At 42.5% G+C, this 20,181-nt stretch overlaps 2 protein-coding genes across 2 annotated transcripts; both read right to left on the minus strand.

Annotated features, from left to right (window-relative positions):
• Positions 1-10,080: 10,080 nt before the first annotated feature.
• On the minus strand, positions 10,081-15,962 carry LOC129457138 (GTPase IMAP family member 7-like). Its single transcript, XM_055229236.1, has 4 exons — positions 15,933-15,962; positions 13,392-13,759; positions 11,604-11,801; positions 10,081-10,682 (listed from the first exon to the last, which is right to left on the minus strand). Exons 1-4 carry the CDS (start codon positions 15,937-15,939, stop codon positions 10,170-10,172), a joined length of 1,086 nt encoding a protein of 361 aa, XP_055085211.1. The 5' UTR covers positions 15,940-15,962; the 3' UTR covers positions 10,081-10,169.
• A 1,643-nt stretch (positions 15,963-17,605) lies between these two features.
• Positions 17,606-20,062, minus strand: LOC117386684 (GTPase IMAP family member 7-like). Its single transcript, XM_033984092.2, has 3 exons — positions 19,984-20,062; positions 19,448-19,584; positions 17,606-18,175 (listed from the first exon to the last, which is right to left on the minus strand). The coding sequence occupies exons 1-3, from the start codon at positions 19,988-19,990 to the stop codon at positions 17,606-17,608; spliced, it is 714 nt and encodes a 237-aa protein (XP_033839983.1). The 5' UTR covers positions 19,991-20,062.
• Positions 20,063-20,181: the final 119 nt, after the last annotated feature.

Consider the following 20,181-nt stretch of genomic DNA (forward strand, 5'->3'; position numbering starts at 1 on the left):
AGGAGCAAAGCGGCGTTTTGCATAAGGAACAGGGTGGGCCTTAGCAAGACGAACACGGAGGGGCTTAACAGGAGGAGCAGGAAGGGACATAGCGGGCATGGCAGGGGGAGAAGGGAGGGACACGGCAGGGGTAGCAGGGAGAGGCACGGCAGGGGTAGAGGGGAGGGGCATGGCAGGGATAGCGGGGAGGGGCATGGCAGGGGTAGCCGGGAGGGGCATGGCAGGGGTAATGGGGAGGGGCATGGTGGGGGTAGCGGGGAGGGGCATGGCAGGGGCAGCGGGGAGGGGCACGGCAGGGGTACTGGGGAGGGACATGGCAGGGGTAGCGGGGACGGGCACAGCAGGGGGATCAGGGAGGGCCATAGCAGGGACAGTGGGGAGGGGCATGGCAGGGGTAGCGGGGAGGGGCATAGCAGGAACAGTGGGGAGGGGCATGGCAGGAGGAGTGGGGAGGACCTTAACAGGAGGAGCAACGCGGTGTTTTGCATAAGGAACAGGGTGGGCCTTAGCAAGATGAACACGGAGGGGCTTAACAAGAGGAGCAGGGAGGGACATAGCGGGCATGGCAGGGGGAGAAGGGAGGGGCACAGCGGGGGTAGCAGGGAGAGGTACGGCGGGGGTAGCAGGGAGAGGTACGGCGGGGGTAGCAGGGAGAGGCACGGCGGGGGTAGAGGGAAGGGGCATGGCAGGGGTAGCGGGGAGGGGCATGGCAGGGGGATCAGGGAGGGGCATAGCAGGGACAGTGGGGAGGGGCATGGCAGGGGTAGCGGGGAGGGGCATGGCAGGGGTAATGGGCAGGGGCATGGTGGGGGTAGCGGGGAGGGGCATAGCAGGGGCAGCGAGGGTGGTGGGGAGGGAAATGGCAGGAGCAGCAGGGAGGGGTGTAGCAGGAGGATCAATGCAGGGTTTTGCATCAGGAACAGGGCGGGCCTTAGCAAGACAATTACGGATGAGGTTAGCAAGAGGAGCAGGGAGGGAAATAGAGGGAGTGGCATCGAGGGGCATGGCAGAGGTAGTGTGAACGGGTATGGCGGGGGTAGCGGGGAGGGCCATGGCGGGGGCAGAGGTGAGGGGCACGGCAGGGGCAGACGGGATAGGCACGGCAGGGGCAGAGGGGATGGGCACAGTGAGGGTATTGGGGAGGGGCATAGCGGGAGCAGCAGAGAGGGCCACAGCGGGGGCAGAGGGGAGGGGTATGGCCGGGGCAGAGGTGAGGGACACGGCGGGGGTAGTGGGGAGGGGCACGGCGGGGGTAGCGGGGATGGGCACAGCGGGGGTAACGATTAGGGGCACCGCGGGGGTAGCAGGGAGGGGCACAGCGGGGGTGGTAGGGAGGGGCATAGCAGGAGGAGTGGGGAGGACCTTAGCAGGAGGAGCAACGCGGCGTTTTGCATAAGGAACAAGGGGGGCCTTAACAATACGAACAGGGAGCAGCTCAGCAAGGGAGGCAGAGAGGTGCATAAGGGGATGGGCACGGCGGGAGTAGTGGGGAGGGGCACCTGCAGGAGGTCTGGATGCGTGCAGGAGGTCTGGACGCCTGCAGGAGGTCTGAGCATCAGTAGCAGGAAGGGGCATAGCAGAAGCAGCAGAGGTGGGCATAGGAGGAGTAGCAGGGGGGGGCATAGAAAGAGTAGCAGGGAGGGCAGGAGTAGCAGGGAGGGCAGGAGTAGCAGGGAGGGCAGGAGCAGCAGTTAGGGACATAGCAGGAGCAGCAGAGGTGGGCATAGGGAGGGTAGTGGGGAGGGGCATAGCAGGAGGATGAATTCGGCGCCGCTTAGCAGGAGGAGGGAGGATGGGCATCACAGGAGCAGCAAGGAGAGGGATATCAGGAGCAGCAGGGAGGAGCATAGTAGAAGAAGGCAGGGGCATAGTAGGAGCAGTGAGAGAAGGAAGGAGTGTGTGTGTTTTCATGAGTGCGTGATGGGGTGAGTATGTGTGTGTTTGAGTAAATGTGTATGTCTGTGTGCACAAGAGTGTGTGAGTATGTGTGTGTGTTTGTGTGTTTGAGTAAATGTGTATGTCTTTGTGCGCAAGAGTGTGAGGACTTAGCTTCTGATGTGACGAAGTGTGCAGGAGGTCTGGACGCCTGCAGGAGGTCTGGACACGTGCAGGGGGTCTGGACGCGTGCAGGAGGTCTGGACGCGTGCAGGAGGTCTGGGCGCGTGCAGGAGGACTGGACGTGTGCAGGAGGTCCGGGCGCGTGCAGGAAGACCGGACGCGCGCAGGAGGTCTGGACGCTTGAAGGAGGTCTGGACGCCTGAAGGAGGTCTGGACGCCTGCAGGAGGTCCGGGCGCGTGCAGGAGGACCGGACGCGTGCAGGAGGACCGGACGAGTGCAGGAGGTCCGGGCGCGTGCAGGAAGACCGGACGCGCGCAGGAGGTCTGGACGCCTGAAGGAGGTCTGGACGCCTGAAGGAGGTCTGGACGCCTGCAGGAGGTCCGGGCGTGTGCAGGAGGACCGGACGCGTGCAGGAGGACCGGACGCGTGCAGGAGGTCTGGACGCCTGAAGGAGGTCTGGACGCCTGAAGGAGGTCTGGACGCCTGAAGGAGGTCTGGACGCCTGCAGGAGGTCTGGACGCTTGCAGGAGGTCTGGACGCCTGTAGGAGGTCTGGACGCCTGCAGGAGGTCTGGACGCGTGCAGGAGGTCTGGGCGCCTGCAGGAGGTCTGGATGCCTGCAGGGGGTCTAAATGTGTATGTCTGTGTGCGCAAGAGTGTGTGAGTATGTGTGTGTGTTTGTGTGTTTGAGTAAATGTGTATGTCTTTGTGCGCAAGAGTGTTTGAGGACTTAGATTCTTATGTGAGGACGTGTGCAGGAGGTCTGGACGCCTGCAGGAGGTCTGGACGTCTGCAGGAGGTCTGGATGCCTGCAGGGGGTCTAAATGTGTATGTCTGTGTGCGCAAGAGTGTGTGAGTATGTGTGTGTGTTTGTGTGTTTGAGTAAATGTGTATGTCTTTGTGCGCAAGAGTGTGTGAGGACTTAGATTCTGATGTGAGGACGTGTGCAGGAGGTCTGGACGCGTGCAGGGGGTCTAAATGTGTATGTCTGTGTGCGCAAGAGTGTGTGAGTATGTGTGTGTGTGTGTTTGAGTAAATGTGTATGTCTTTGTGCGCAAGAGTGTGTGAGGACTTAGATTCTGATGTGAGGACGTGTGCAGGAGGTCTGGACGCGTGCAGGGGGTCTAAATGTGTATGTCTGTGTGCGCAAGAGTGTGTGAGTATATGTGAGTGTTTGTGTGTTTGAGTAAATGTGTATGTCTGTGTGCACAAGAGTGTGTGAGTATGTGTGTGTGTTTGTGTGTTTGAGTAAATGTGTATGTCTTTGTGCACAAGAGTGTGTGAGGACTTAGATTCTGATGTGAGGACGTGTGCAGGGGGTCTGGGCGTGTGCAGGGGGTCTAAATGTGTATGTCTTTGTGCGCAAGAGTGTGTGAGGACTTAGATTCTGATGTGAGGACGTGTGCAGGAGGTCTGGACGCGTGCAGGAGGTCTGGACGCGTGCAGGGGGTCTAAATGTGTATGTCTGTGTGCACAAGAGTGTGTGAGTATGTGTGTGTGTGTGTTTGAGTAAATGTGTATGTCTTTGTGCGCAAGAGTGTGTGAGGACTTAGATTCTGATGTGAGGACGTGTGCAGGAGGTCTGGACGCGTGCAGGGGGTCTAAATGTGTATGTCTGTGTGCGCAAGAGTGTGTGAGTATATGTGAGTGTTTGTGTGTTTGAGTAAATGTGTATGTCTGTGTGCGCAAGAGTGTGTGAGTATGTGTGTGTGTTTGTGTGTTTGAGTAAATGTGTATGTCTTTGTGCACAAGAGTGTGTGAGGACTTAGATTCTGATGTGAGGACGTGTGCAGGAGGTCTGGATGCGTGCAGGGGGTCTGGACGCGTGCAGGAGGTCTGGACGCCTGCAGGAGGTCTGGACGCCTGCAGGAGGTCTGGACGCCTGCAGGAGGTCTGGACGCGTGCAGGGGGTCTAAATGTGTATGTCTGTGTGCGCAAGAGTGTGTGAGTATGTGTGTTTTTGTGTGTTTGAGTAAATGTGTATGTCTTTGTGCACAAGAGTGTGTGAGGACTTAGATTCTGATGTGAGGACGCGTGCAGGAGGTCTGGACGCGTGCAGGAGGTCTGGACGCGTGCAGGAGGTCTGGACGCCTGCAGGAGGTCTGGACGCCTGCAGGAGGTCTGGACGTCCGGAGCACAGCTGGGCTGTGTCTCACACAGATCTGTGGAGAGAAACATTTGTGTCAGACACTGATGTTGCAAACAAGCCTCACATAAAGGAACACAGCAAACCCAAGAAAAGGGGCCTAAATGACAAAACTGTAGAGACCAAAACGCTTCTCATGTTTGTTTCTAAAATTTCAGTTTATGCCAAAAGCTGAACACACATGGCAAAACAACATGCGTCTTCTATAACAGTCTGTAAAATATGATCTATAGCGATTTAGTGTAGCAAAATGGTTTCTTTTTTTGTTTGCTTATATGTGTGCATTCTCAAAATCTGTTAGGAGTATTAGTTTTATTTTATTATATTTTTATTTTAACTTTTTCATAACTTTGTAAAAGATGTTTTTTATTAAGGTTCCACCTGGTAAATGTTGCCCAGGGGCCGTAATTAGTGTGGCACGCCCTGTGGCACATGTGCGCGCTGTCTCTGTCCCCCTGTCAGAGCAACGCGGACTGTGCACTGGTGAGTTGTGCTCCACTGTCTCCCTAAAAGTTGAGCTAGCATTTTAACATTTTTTTTCATAGTTTTATCATTGTTCTGTTATATAAAGTTTGACATTGTAAAGTTAATCATTTTTTGGTTTATAAAAAACGTTTTTTGTGTTAATACTGTATCTTATTTGTGTTGTAGGGAGACCGAGTGTTCGTTTTGTCACTCATTTGTGCCTCTGCTGTTGTTTTTAAAGGTTTGAATGTTTTGTTGTCCATTTTATATTTTGCATATTGTACATTGTAATGGTCAGAGCAACGCGGACTGTGCACTGGGAGACCGAGTGTTCGTTTTGTCGCTCATTTGTGCCTCTGCTGTTGTTTTTAAAGGGAGACACATTAAACTTCATTGAAAAGAACCCTGCCTCTTGTGACCATTTTACACCTGCTATATTAGCATCTTTTTTTTTTTTTTTTTTTTTTATCAGGACTAATAGTACCACAGAGTGAGTGGATCAGAGGATGAAATACTCTATTTTGTTAAGTAAAAGTCCACATACAGGAGCAAAGAAAGTTTAAGATGTACTTAAAGAGTAAGAAGTCATTTTGCACATATGCTGTAAGGCTTCAAATGTATTGATTTTGATAAAGATTTGTGCTGAATTTTGTTCCATAGAAACGACTGAATCTAGTTTTTTTAATTTGTATATTTTTGTTTGCTCAAATTATGAACATGTTAAAAATAAACCCTCAGCCTTTTCAGCAGGGCTCAAACAATAGTAACAATACTTTTACTTTTCAGCCCAGTTCAAAAATGTAGTGGAGTAGAAAGTACAGATACTGCTCTCAAATAAAGTGAAGTAAAAGTAAAAATTCTCTACTTTAAACTTGACTTACTTTCCACCAGTGCATATAACCCACAGCCTGTTAAATATGATCTATAGCTCCTATTACATGGCATCATAGGAAGGTTGTCCAGGCTTGTTATATAAGTTTATTTTTTAAAACAATTCTCTTGAACCATGGTTGGTTTATTTATTATTACTTTTGTCAGATTCAAGTTATTTTTGTGGCGATTATGAGTTTTTCTTTCATTAACCGAAGGGACCAACAGTTTTGTCCATGTGTGTCCCAAAATGGAATAAATATGATCAGGATGCAGAAGGTTTGTGTGCAGCCATTCTGGGGTAGGTTATATTTGCTAAACTGAAGAGAATGAATTAGTCCAACAAATGAATTCAGCTTATGAGTAGACCAAGTACTTTTACATTAAAACTAAATTACTCTAGTAGTTGTAGAAAGAAAGAGTAAAAAGTAATTGGCAGAAATACTAGGCTACTAAATGAACTGTGTGGAGGCAACATCTGATTTAAAGTTATGCAAGAGACAAAACAAATCATTTTCAAGCTAAGAGCAAGAAACCTTTACAGAATGTGGTGCTCCAACAGTGGTGCTAGTTCATATGGGTGTAGTTAGTTCATATGGGTGTAGTTAGTTCATATGGGTGTAGTTAGTTCATATGGGTGTAGTTAGTTCATATGGGTGTAGTTAGTTCATATGGGTGTAGTTAGTTCATATGGGTGTAGGCCTAGGACAGGGGTGCTCAGACTTTTTCAGTATGTGAGCTGCTTTTAAAATGATCGTGTCTGAAAGATCTACCACCTAATACAAAAATGTTAAACATATATTTATTTGTAAATGTTTTATGAATTCTTACATGTACAGTGCATTTTGATGTACCTGCACAACGTCATGAGATAATACTGCACAACACAATTGAACTTCTTACATGTTCATAATTACTGCTCTGACTTGCATTGAATGGGATCAGTGAGGGATGCACAGTTCGGGCAGAAGCTTCTGACAGCCAGGAGAAAGACTGCATTTTTCGTTTGAAAGCGATAGCAGAGCTAATCATGTTGATTACGGTTTTGTCTTTTTTATAGCCATAAAAATCATGTTAAACGAAGTATCAGAATTTACTGCTTTTTTCCCACGCAACTACTTCTATTTTACACATCCATCCGTATTTTTTTCTTTTACGCATCGAATAAATGACCCGCAGCCCCCGCGCTCTCATTCGTCACCTTCAGGACAACAGAGGCAGATTACAGTAATGACGGTCAAATATTTAGATAGCCCCGTGTCTCCGCTTTGAGACGCCGTTTGAATTTACACGAGAGCTCGACTGGGCGGAGTTACGCTGCTGGAAAGTCCGCAACCCGCTCTATCTGCGACGATAGGATCCGACGCTATAGCACAAATATTCAAATAGTGTAGTACTGTAAGTGAATACAGTATGCATTTTGTATGAAAAGGAAATCATAAACGCACAAGGACGCACATTTCTTTGTATAAACTCACTGTAAACATGATCTGTTGTATTCTGTGTAATACCCCATAAGGACTAACGTGAACCTGTAAAGTCACAAACCTCACGTGTTTTTCTCACAGAAGTCTCTTAGTCGGAGTCAGGAGGCGGTCCGTAGAAGTCTGGGTGAAGTCTGGGTCCCAAAGTTATGTCTTGTCTGAAGAAATCGTCGAATAAATTTCTCAAATGCAGATTTTTGGCGCAGCCGAGGTTTGCAAAGTTTGCATAGATACGAGAATGTTTGAAACACGTGCTTGGCAACGACAACAGCGCGCACGTACGCGCTGACGTCAGTACGCGCGCATCTTTGCGTCTTCTATACCAGCCTGTAAAATATGATCTATAGCGATTTAGCATCTTTTTTTTTTTTTTTTTTTTTTTTTTTTTTAATTAAACTAAGATTACCTTTAAATATCGTAGGATTATTGTCGCTGCTAATTGCTGCTAGCCTGTCTGACCACTTTCATCCACACTACTGCTCTTTAGGCCTGGGTGACAGTGGCGCAGATACATGCCCCAGAATGGAATAAATATGATCAGGATAATAAATAAACATAAATCAGGACTAATAGTACCATAGAGTGAGTGGATCAGAGGATTAGTGCTGTGACTCATGGGTCACGGTCCTTTCCCAAAGTGAGCCACGTGCGTTCATCCTCTGAGAGCTAACAGTATATGTAGCCATGGTAACAGTATATGTATAGAAGCCACTGTGCTGTGCATTACAGCTGCTGCACTGAGAATGCATTAGCCCAAAAATGAATTCAACTTATTTTACATTAAAACTAAATTACTCAAGCTGTTGTAAAAATGCATAATTAAAAAAATAATTACTCAAGTAAATACAGTATTATGATCTTCTGTATTTGAATACTGAGCACTACCAGCCTCTGTGGCCTGTACACACAGTCTACACGCTAAAGGTAGTTAGCTGATAGCATCGTGTTGTTGTTGTGATTGCTAAAGTGTATATTTATTTCAAACCTCATGTTGTGAAATAAATACACTTTCATTTATTTTGCGATGCTGCCAGTCTTGTAATTTACTTGCATTTTAAAACAAGTATTGAGGATCGTTTTAATTACATATGTACCAAAACTATTCATATTATGATGAATTGAAACCAAAAAGTTAAACAAATATAGCCATATACTGCAAAAATTATTTGTTCTGATCGTTAGTGGTGTGTTATGATAAAAATAAAAACATATGTTCAAATGGGCTGTTATTAAATCGAAATTTCAATCTACATGCTATTAGTTTGGTATTATAAACCTGAATAAAACCGTCTCTATGGGGTCTTATTCTATGTAAAAGTAGCTAACCCTGTAGTCCAGACCTCTACAAACATGTTCTGAAATGTTCCTGTGTTTCAGATGCCCTCCCTGTGTCTCCACTGGGTCTTATTCATGTCCATGTTTGTTTTATAGAAAGTGGCTCCAGACGGTCAGCCAACCAGTTCGGGGCATCCAGCTAGATTTTCTCCAGATGACAAGTTTTCCAGACACAGGGTCACGCTAAAGAAAAGATTTGGACTTCTCCTTACTCAGCAACCCAAACCTGCTCTGTGAGAGGAAAAGTAGAGGAAGAATGGAAGTGAGATGGAGAAGATATGGAGATGGGAGAAAAAAGACTGGAACATCAATTTACTGTGACTCTTGAAAATGACCATATCAGGAGTTGGCAAGGAGCTGTCAAAATGAAATGAGGATTTATTTCGTTTTAAAGAGGGAGTATTATGCAAATTATTTTTATTGCTGCCATGTTATATGTTTTCTCATTAAAATCATGTGGTTAATTGTAAGATTCTGGTTTAACCAGATTCTCTCCAATGCTCAGCCCATAAGCCTACGTCATCCATGCTCCCACGACAATTCTCCATAAATATACAGAAGCATGATACAATACACTACGCGACAAACCCGTCATGATGTGCAGTAGTTGCATTAGCGGGATGCACGCTGATTGTGTTGTGATAGCGTTCTGAATGGGGAGTGGCAAAGGGAGAGACTCAGCCTCAAAAAATGAAAGTGAAACTTAGTAAATGTGTTAATACATTGTTTTCCGGGAATACAGCATTTTCAAAACAATAAAATGTAACACAGTGATCTAAATGTTATGTTTTAGCAGTTAATACCTCATAGAAGTGTAATACTCACTCTTAAAACCCTTTTAGTCATTTGTCCATGTTTTACTTCAGTTTTTCTAATAAATCTGAGTTTGCTGAAATACCATCTGTTTGTTGTGCATTTGAACAGTGACCGATTTTGGTCTTTCTTTGGTGTTATATATATATATATATATATATAATCTCTAGTGGGCATTTGAAGTAACTGGCTGTTACTATTACACATGCACTCAAATTCTAATTAGTTATAGCAGTATTAAAATGATATGTACTGATGTATTCAGTTTATGTAGTGCTTTTTTGAACACTCAAAGATGCTATACAGTGCAGTTTTCATTCACTCCATACTCTGTGGTGATAAGCTACTATTCTACAGCTGCCCTGAAACTCTTGTGAGACTCATTCAGATTTCTGAGTGGATAATCTTCTTGAGAACCAAAACACCAAATTATAACAGGTAAATAGACTACCATGTCCACTTGTTTTCTATTTAAGAATAACTCTACATTAGAATTGTTATCAGTAAAAGCTATATTTGATTTGAAACTCATCTGGGTGCACAGTTTTGTCATGTTTATAGAATTTAAAATCATAATATGCTTTTTCATTAAGTTGCATGAAAAAGCAGTGACCTGCTGTATTGGTGTAAGTTTTAATTTAGGTATTAGGAACTGTAGAGCACCTGCAGCCAGACTCTACATTAAAGAACTGTAGAGTCTGGCTGCAGGTGCTGGGGTTTAGGTTGTGACCATTCAGATCAGAGACAGTTTTTTTCAGGTTTAAACCAACTGGACTGAAGCACCTCAAGTCAGGCTCATTCTGCTTTCTGATTTTATAATTGTCTTGAACCAAAACACCAAATTATAGCATAAAGAACTTAGCCATCATGTGTAGTATTTTTGTAATTAAGACGAAATCAGCATTATAATTGTTATCAGTCACTATATTTGATTTGAACATGTTTACCTTTTATCTTGTGACAATCTAAAATCAAAATCTTACACAGTTCCTTTAAGACTAGTTGAATTGGTCAAATGGATCGTAGTCCTCTGGTGGTGTCAGAATGGACTTCAGAAACTCGGATATCACGGGTGGGACAACCTCTTGGACAACCTCTTGGACAACCTCTTGGACAACCTCTTGGATCACTTCAGGTGCAGGGGGGAGATCTGGCAGAGCAGGGGGCTCTATGGGCACCACGGGGAGGGGGAGGGGCAGTGGGGGCTTCTCTGCAAAAAACTTCATCACTTTTGGTAGCACCAATATAGCTACCAGTGCCACACCTGCTACTCCAGTCATAACTGCAGCATATTTGGCATAAGGCGGGCATCTTGTTGCTTGGTCTATGTATCTATCGAGGAGAGAGTTTTTGGCCTGCTCTCTGCTCTCCTCCAGGCTCAAGCCGCTGTCAGTGTGAATGCGGCTCTGCTCTGTCTGAATATCACGCTCTACTTGTTCCAAAGCATCATTGCTTAAATACTTCTGGTTTTCATCAACCATTTTCTCCACAGTATTCAGGATCGCTTCCACCTAGGGGTGTCAAGATGATTACGTTAATTAGTAGTCATGATTATTCAGGTCACAATACAATCATAAAAACAAAATTCAGAAACAAAATAAGATGGAAGTAATTTCCATTTAATTTAAACTTCAAAAAAGTATCATTAATTTGCCTGGCAAATCCAGAATAATATCTCTCTGTATTTTTTCTACAGATTGATATCAGTCTGATCCCCTCGTCCTCCGTTGCGTCTCAAGCCCGGTCGTCCAATCAGATCTGTTATTTTCAGTGATACATGTGAAATGAAAGGAACTCATTGGTCATCTATTATTTACAAATGAAATCAAATTTATCTCATCTCAGATTAACAGGGTTTAGTGCTTCACTCATTGATTCTGCAGAAACCTGTGATGTTACTTCAAAATATTATTTCTCAAGTAGAAAGTACAAAGTAGTGGTCCAATAAATTACTCAAGTAAGTATTTGAAAAAAAGTAAAAGTACTACTCAATTAAGAGTGACTTAAAAGAGGAACTGTCGGACATAACATCTGATATAATTATAATTATATCATTTGGAGTTAAACTTATTTGAAGGAAAACTAAAAAAATAACTAAACAATGCACAAAATCTGTTATTTTCAAAGGACAGACACAAAAATGTGAAAAAATAAATCATCTGAAGGAGCGCTGTTCAAATAATTTAATATTGTCAAGATAAAGCTTTTGTCACTTGTAGATTCACTTACAGTCGGAAGAGGAACCAACATGTTTACTCAAGTAAGAGTACTGTTACTTCAACAAAATTATTACTTAAGTAGCAGTGAAAGTACTCTGAAAAGTACAATTACAAAAGTTACTCAATTAAATGTAACTGAGTAAATGTAATTGAGAACTACCCACCACTGCACAGAACAGACAAAAGTCATAATCATTAAGCCCTAAATCTTACCTGAAACTCATTGCTCCGCTGTGGGTCTCCCTTTTGCTGATCTTTGGTCCAGTACTTGTTGTCGACCACGTGACAGCGCCCCCCGCAGGCCTGCACCAGCTTGGCCAGCTCAGTGTTCTCCTCCACAAACTCCAAGATGTCTGTGTTCTCCGGGAGCTGGTCTCCATGAGTGAAAATTACAATGGTGAATCGGAACATCTGTTATGAGAAAAGCATTGATTAGGATGAGGAGGTGGTGTCACACTGAGCGGACAAAATATTGTTTAGTGTGAAGTAAAAGTGGCCCATTTGGTCAACAGTTAACACTCCTGTACCTACGCCTGCCATGATAAATGCTATATCAACTTATCGCTCAATACATGACAGATGGAACAATCATTTTTGGGGGTCAATATTTACGGTGGAGACTTTTTCTTTGCACTAGTGGGAAATATTTGCTTAATTTTTTGTACCATAGTTAGATCAGAGCTGTAGAAGGTTGAATTATGAACTTCTATACCTCATTATAGACGCACACTAACTACTTAAGTGTTGCATTTTGTTATGTATTTACTGTATCGCAATTCATTTTTTAAAACTATTTTGTACATTTAGAATAGTTTTTTTGGGATAATTCTGTTTCATGGTTTGGTTTCAATATTATCATTGATCATCTATATTTACTTCACCAATGTACCGCCGCACTTCAAAATTTGTTTATTGTCCAGGTAGTGCATGCTAGTTGTGAAAAGCACTTCTAAACTCATCGCCGTGAATAATTATGATGCTCTGAATAACTGAATAGGAAAAACTGTGGACCACTGCAGACTGACAAAAAGAACTAGTTCTGTTTTTTTTTTTACTTTTGTGGTAGAGGCTTCGCCACTTAGAACCTGGAAGTAAGCAGCGTTCTGATTGGCTGAGCTTGGGCGGTCCACCACAGTTTCACTTTACCATCTGAAAAAAGATGTTTTAAAACTATGCACAGATTTATGCATGTGGATATTAACTATTTACCAAAAGGTTTGTGAGGGCTAGGCAGGGCTGGCCCTAGCTTTCAGGGGGCCCTAAGCTGAATTTGCCTGTGGGGCCCCTGGCTCAACTGTTGGTGATTCACATTTGACAACATTATAATTCTGCTCTCATCACCTTGACCAGTTGTATTTGTGTTTATGTGACCAACATCAGACTGAAAATATCCAGAATGTCACAACTACCACAGTCACAAGAACAGAACACAAACATATAAGGGGCGTTAACATGTAAAAAATTCTAGACATTTTTTCTTCATTTCTGGTGGATTTTATTGTGTTCCAGTTGGCGACAGTGGGCTTAAATTTACATTATGTCGGGTCCTTGTACCAGTGTAAACACAGAGCTGCCCTCACCTCTGCCCGACTCAAAAACAAATGGACAGATATTTTGCTACTACAGATATAAAACAAATGTAATCGTTTGAGAGGGATATTTAGGCTGCTGTAAACACACCAGCCCTGTGTCCAATAGACGTGATATATTATTTTCAATCTAAATATTTGGGCTCTTGGGGGCCCTCTGGTGGCCTCGGGGCCCTAAGCAGCTGCTTATTCTGCTTATATGTTGGGCCGGCCCTGGGGCTAGTGTGAAAATCAAGTAATTCAGCTTTAAAGTCCAGGTGTGATTGATCCATGGCTTTTACTATGGATTAGACTTGGGATTACACAGATACCGCAGCTTTAAAGTAGCTAGAACTTACAATATACTGGCTGTGCTATAGGATAGATAATAAATATAGAACATAGACATTTTAAATTATTTCCCAGGACGCACCTCTTCCCCAAACTGTGTCTTGATGTGCTCCACCACAGCCTGCTCCTGTCTCGTGTACCTCTGCACGGGCATCACCAGCAGCAGCGCGTGAGGCCCCGGAGCGCACTGGACCAGGCAGCTCAGCCATTCACAGTGTCCCTCCAGCTCCGCGCGCTCCCACCCCACGCCCTGGGTTCCCACGACCCCTGGAGTGTCGATCACCGTCACTTTGCGCTCTTTCAAGGTCCTGGAGTGAGTCTGAACGCTTCGGATCTTTGAGTCGCTCCTGTAGCTCACTCTGAAAATCTTTTCTCCCAGAATGTTGTTTGCCAGGCTGCTTTTCCCGCTGCCGTGTTTCCCCAGCAGGACGATTCTCAGCGAGTTTGGCTCTGAATAAAACAGAAAATATGTCAGTGATTGAGTCTTATTATAGTGGCTCAAATTCCCCCGAGAAGAAGTGAAATGGCGGCATCTAGTGGCCATGATACAGAACCACTGAGAAAGATTCAACTGTAAAAAAAAAAAAAGAAAAAAAGGGGGAAAAAAAAAAGAAATAAATCTCCAGGGTTCATCATAATTAATCTATATTTAATGATTCATTCCAATAAGTATTTTTATCTTCATGGGTTTCAGGCATAAAGATTCCTTCCTGATTCGAAGGGTCTGGCATGACAGCATCCCTCTGTCGCTATAGCAATAACACAATTCAAATCAAAGTATTATATCCTATGAATGAGAAAAGGTCCTTCAAATCAGGAAACTACATTTTTTTGATTGAAACCCATGAATTGATACTTTGCAGCTGATGTTGTCAACATTCCCTAGTTCTCTGGGGTTGTGATGATGCTAACGAGAGGCACTGCTCTGTCTGAAGCTCAATTAACTCAAGTTAGGCTTTAATCTGAGCTTTTCAGGAAGTTGTGGGACTGGCAAAGGTTTTAAACGACAGTGAAGTTTTTCAATTATGTGATAATTAACTGTAAGCTGGGCCTTGTTTGACATGTACTGATAATGTCTTTGTTTTCTACTGCACAAACTTCATTTTTCTCAGGAGCCAGTCACTGTTTTCCCCTTAGTTTTATTTAATGATTATTTGGGCCTATATAGAGTTTGCTTTGGTTTTCATCTCTTTATTTTTTGTTTGCTGTGGACTTTGCCTATTTGCTCAACTCTAACACACAGCATATTTTAATATAGTCCAGAAACTATTATAATTTAAAGAAGCTGTCAGCCATTTTAAGATATCTTTTGGAAATAATAATAATAATAATAATAATAATAATAATAATAATAATAATAATAATACATTATTATTATTATTATTATTATTTATTATTATTATTATTATTATTATTATTATTATTATTATTATTATTATTATTATTATAAATACAACTGAATTGTTTAAACATAAGCTCCTATTTGAAATATTTAAGTAATTATTTGGTCACATTACTTTTGGTTCTGTTGTGATTTACTTTAATAAGGTTCAGTTAAATTCTGTATTTCAGTACAGATTTGTTGTGTTTTGAAGCTAATAACCTAATATAAACAAAAGAAAAGCCTTTTATCATGACTGTCTGAATAAACTTTGTCTGTTACCACTATACGCTGCTTTTGTCCTTTGCTTTACTCACTTGTCTGTTATTTATGTTAAGGGACCTTAACTTCCCCCGGGTTACATCACATTAATAACACACTCACAAACAAACACACGAACAACAAATCACAAACAATCACTCATCATTTATCTAAAGGTCTGTGGCCTGTGGTTTCCAGGCCATTTCTGTAGCAAATACTTATATTCTGTAGTTTACACTTTATTAATTGTAGTCCAGTGGTGGATGAAGTACTCAAGTTTGTTACTTAAGTAAAAGTACAAATATAGAGGAAAAAGTTACTTAAGTAAAAGTATCACATGGAAAAATCCATGTAAGTAAAAGTATTAAAGTACCCATTTAAAAAAGTTACGTTAAGAGTAAAAAGTTAAAGTATTTCACACGAGTGTTGTGTAAATGTACTGATATAGATAAAAATGATACATATTTTGGTCAACAGTATCAATACAAATTAATATCTTAATTTTTCTTATGAATTTTGTGTGTTTATTTTTGTTTGCTCAAAGTCGAAGTTTGAACTCAAAAACTATAATGAAGATGTCACCACAAACATGGTAGAAATAAGCCCTCAAATCATATGAAAAGTACTTTTTACTTCAGTCCTGTTAAAAAATGTAGTGGAGTAGAAAGTACAGATACTGCTCTCAAATGTAGTGAAGTAACAGTAAAAAGTATCCACTGTAAAAATGTACTTAAGTAAAATACAGATTCTACTTAGATAAAAACTTAAGTAGATTTTTTTTTACTACTTGTACTTCGTTACTTTCCACCTCTGTTGTAGTGAATGGCCTGTGTGAACACCAGGGGGCGCTCACATTGGCACAGAAATGAATAGATGAGAAAAATGAGTTTGAACAACATGCATCTCCTCTCTTGGGAAAACAACTGTAAAAGTGTTAAATTCTAAGTCTTTTCCTTTAAAAGCAGAGTGGAGAAGGCCTACCTTGCATGGTTTGGTTTGTCTGGACTCGGCTCTGCTGTCTCCAGCTGCACTGGACTGTCACTGTACTTTCATTTGTGAAGCAGGCGGAGTCACCAATGCACAAGCACAAGGCCCTGGGACTTCAGGGATAGTGATTTGGATAAAGATTTGTTCAACAGAAACAATGAAATTGATCCTAGCTGTTTTTATCTGAATGTGTTCAAAATAAACCCCTCAGACTTTTCAGGTTTCTAACAGTAATAAAAAATACTTTTGCTTTTCAGTCCAGTTCAAGAATGTAGTGGAGTAGAAAGTACAGATACTGCTCTCAAATGTAGTTGAGCAAAAGTAAACAGTATCCACTTTAAAATGTACTTATTTAAAGTACAGATACCTAAAATGTGTACTTAAGTACAGTCCTAAACTTTTACTTTAGTGAAGGTTTAGTAACACAGGCTTATGAACCATCATACCACACCTTCATTAACTGCTTTTCCCATCACACCAGTTTCAGAATAATAAAAATAGGCAGCTTAGCCTACTCATTTCACTAAAACATAATTAATGTGACATTATTTAATATATTTAATATATATTTAAGTTTGATTAAAAATCTTCCCTAGTTTGGTCGTTTTGAATTCTGGTCAAGTTTATTACTTTACTTCTTGTTTGGACAGAGCAGCAGATGTGACATACATAGAGGTGATTTCATAACTGTTACCTATAGCAACCATAATGTAAACAAGGAGCAAAACATGTATGAACTGCACAATAGTTACAATTAGACAAAAATAAGTATAACTTTTCTTTTATTAAATGAGGGTTTAAACTGTTTGAAAAATGTCTTCCTTGTCTGTGCATTTTGGATGTAATTTTCTGTACATGTATTCTACTTTAGAACTCAGCACTGCTTCCTGTATTTTTTGATTTTCCACAAACTAAGGGGGCCAGACGCTCCGTACCAAAAGAAAAGTTCAGCAGGCTATTGAGTTTCACCATATGTATATCCTATTAGCAAATAAAAAGACAAGAAGTACCTTTATTTACTTTAAATTCAATACACCTGCCACACAATCAGACAAAAATATATAGAACAGTAAAAACACCCAAACCCAAAACAAACGACACATAATTGACCCAAATGCCGGTGCGATGCTCTTGTAAAGGTTTGGTTTAAACGGGTAAAGTGCAAATAGCCTTAGAATTAAATAGGAACCTCAACCAGGACAAACTACCAAGCTATATTATATCATTATTGCTGAGTTTTAGACGACATCACAACATTCTATAGACCAGTGTTATTTAATGCAGATAAAGGCAGGTAAAATGAATACTGAGTGACCGAACTCAAACAAAAGCCTACACCTCCATCTACCTATACCTTACATATTACTTTTACTGACATGGAATATTATTATTACTTTTACTGATATGCATTAAATTTGGCAGATACATTGGTAATAACAGGGAAGGTCCCACTAGAAAGTACACAGAATTTACAACGGGAAGAAAAAAGTACTGGAGTTGTGGAGTGGATATGGCGGTTGCAGGAGGATAGAGGGCTGTGCGTGTCTTTATCGCTGCTTGCGGCTTTAATTTGAACTGCTATAGAATGTTGCGATGCCATCTGAAACGCCGCAATAACCAGAGAAAGATAAGATTGGTATAGGTGTGATTGCTCAGCTAAAACTACGCTAAGTGGCTGAATCCAGGACTGCTTTGCCAAGAAAAGCCAACAGCAGTGCTCCCGCTGTGCAGCTGTAAGTCTTCAGCATAATCTCCTCCATGCTGAGCTGCAGGAAGTTGTTGGTGTAGAACCGTCCCCCATTGGCGATCTTCATTTGCTCTATGGTTCGGAACAGCTCGGACACTTGGTACCGGTTGCTCCTGTAAACGTCCTTGTTCTCTCCCCAGTATTTGTTGTCTACCACATGGACACGGTTGCCACATTTCTCCAGAAGCTGCCTCAAACCCTCATTCTCATACACAAATTCCTGGATGGTCGTTCCCTCGTCCAGTTGGTCTCCGCCGGTGAACAGCAAAATGGCGTACTCCAGCGCGCCCTTGGAGAAGTATTCCTGGAGTTTGTTTATAACGGCCTGCTCTTGGGACGTGTGTCGGTCGACCTTGAGCACAATGAGGAACACGTGGGGTCCCGGGTGGCACTCAGTGAGGCACTTTAAGATCTCGGACTTCATCTCCTTCTCGCGCCCCGTGTCGAACAGTCCGGGCGTGTCGATCCACTTCAGGAGGTGCCCGTTCACCTGCCGATTTCACAGTTAATGAGGGTGAGAAGAAACATCACCAGTTTACAATTATTCACTGTTATTGACGTGACCTAACAACAGCGACCAGCTTTATGAAATCAAACCTTCTGAAGGAAAAATTCAAAGCTGCACTATGTCATGTTTCTGCTTGTCTCCATGGAGATGTCATTGCTTTGCCTGGAATGTTCCACAGTATGCCCTTAACGTATCCATCATGGAAACAGAGCCTCTTTCTGTCCCTATAAACCTCCTTCTGTCCCTTAGTTGAGTGGCTCTGGTCCTACAGACTTGAACTCTATCTGTAAATGGATGCACATTAGCCCTGGACACATCTGCAGCTGCCCGTCCGTGGGAGTGGATCTCTCCTTCAAGTGGTTCTCCTCGAGGTTTCTCTTTTATCCACTGTTTTTTTGTTGTTTTTTTCCTTGCCGAGAAGGAGGATCTAAAAACAGGAGATGTTCTGGGACAGTTCTCCATTTGCTTGTTTTCTGTTGATTAATTTACTTGTCTGTTTCTGTTTCATTGTTGATTTTCTAACTTTCTGTTGTTTAAGTCAATGCTCATGTTCAGCCCTAAGAGAAGAGGCAGCTACTGTTGTGATTTTGGGCTTTACAAAAATAAATAGAACTGAATTGAACAAGCAGAGAACGCCACCAGGCCAAACTACAGATCAGGTTTTAGTTAAGTTAAGGTAGCCCATATTGTCACTGTAGGGAAGTGTCCTCTGCATTTGACCCATTCTTCTGTGTCTGGGTTAAACCTGCCAACGCCGGGGGACCCATGTCCAGATCTTGAGCTAGTCTTGATCAGGTCTGCCTTAGCTGGAGGATTTAACCCACGGTGCATGTTTTTGATTGATGGGAGAAACCAGAGTGTCGGAGGAAACACACCCAGACACAAAGAGAACATGCAAACTCCACAGAAGGAGTCGAACCTGGAACCTTCTTGCTGTGAAGTGTGAGCATTAACCACTGTGCCGTCATCAGATCTGTGGAGCGGTGATCTCACTAACAAAACCAATGCATGTGTTTTCTACGGCATTTTCTTTTTAGCAACAAAAACACCTCTAAATAGAAAAATGCAAGATAGAGAAGATATCATACCGTGAAATATTCCAGACAAAGCAATAGCATCTCCATGGAGACAGGCAGGTAGCTGACCTTCCACCAGAAAGCCCTTTACATGAATGTTTACTTTTTTGGAGTGTTAGCTTCTAAAACTGTCAGGATTATTACTTTTATTATACAATTCCGACCTCCCTGTGTTCACCTCTTTAGTGATGGACTCGCAGCAGGCGGAGACAGAGTTGGCAGAGGAGCGCGCCTCAAACACTTTCTCCCCAAAGATAGTGTTGGCCAAGCTGCTCTTCCCCACTCCAGTTTTCCCCAGGACCACGATGCGGGTCTCTGTCGAAAAAAAAAACTGTTCTGGTGCATGTGTGACTTATGTAGAGATAATTGCTCAACTGTTACCTAGCAACCTTAATAAAACTATAAATTAATACTTCTTGTTTTTTACTTTTACATCCCAGAGATATTATTGTTTACCCTGAATGCTCCACAGTAGGGCATTAAATGCATCCATGACATGCATGTAACCATCAAGCCAAGTTACTGGAGTGATATGTTGAACAATAAAAACAGCTGTGATTGAGTAAATGTAATGAATGCCATACTGTGGAACATGACTGACGAAGAAATAACATCTCCAAGGTGACAAGCGGTTGACATGAACCCCAACCAGAAAAGATACACGTTGCATCTTTAAATAGCAAAAAATCTATTAAATCTAAATATTATCCTTACCGCTCATTGTTGTATCGCAGCTGAAACAAACTTTTTCCTGAGAATTGTATCCGCCTCATTAAGAACCTGCCTCCACCCGGTCCTTTCGCTTTGACACAATGGCACGAGTCTGAATGTGGGACAATGTGGGAGGTGAGGTGTCAAGATTAATTAATAATATAATTGTAAGAACTAAAAATCTCTGATAATCGTAAAAGT

Source organism: Periophthalmus magnuspinnatus, chromosome 18 (assembly GCF_009829125.3).
Source record: "Periophthalmus magnuspinnatus isolate fPerMag1 chromosome 18, fPerMag1.2.pri, whole genome shotgun sequence".
NCBI classification, from domain to species: domain Eukaryota; kingdom Metazoa; phylum Chordata; class Actinopteri; order Gobiiformes; family Gobiidae; genus Periophthalmus; species Periophthalmus magnuspinnatus.

What these genes read in the sequence shown, in the direction of transcription:
- LOC129457138 (XM_055229236.1), bottom strand. An exon ending in AGACACAGTTTGGGGAAGAG is followed by an intron (nt 11,802 to 13,391) that starts GTGCGTCCTGGG and finishes TTCTCATAACAG; the next exon opens with ATGTTCCGATTCACCATTGT. An exon ending in AGCGGAGCAATGAGTTTCAG is followed by an intron (nt 10,683 to 11,603) that starts GTAAGATTTAGG and finishes TGACACCCCTAG; the next exon opens with GTGGAAGCGATCCTGAATAC.
- LOC117386684 (XM_033984092.2), bottom strand. An exon ending in GCGAGTCCATCACTAAAGAG is followed by an intron (nt 18,176 to 19,447) that starts GTGAACACAGGG and finishes TGAAATCGGCAG; the next exon opens with GTGAACGGGCACCTCCTGAA.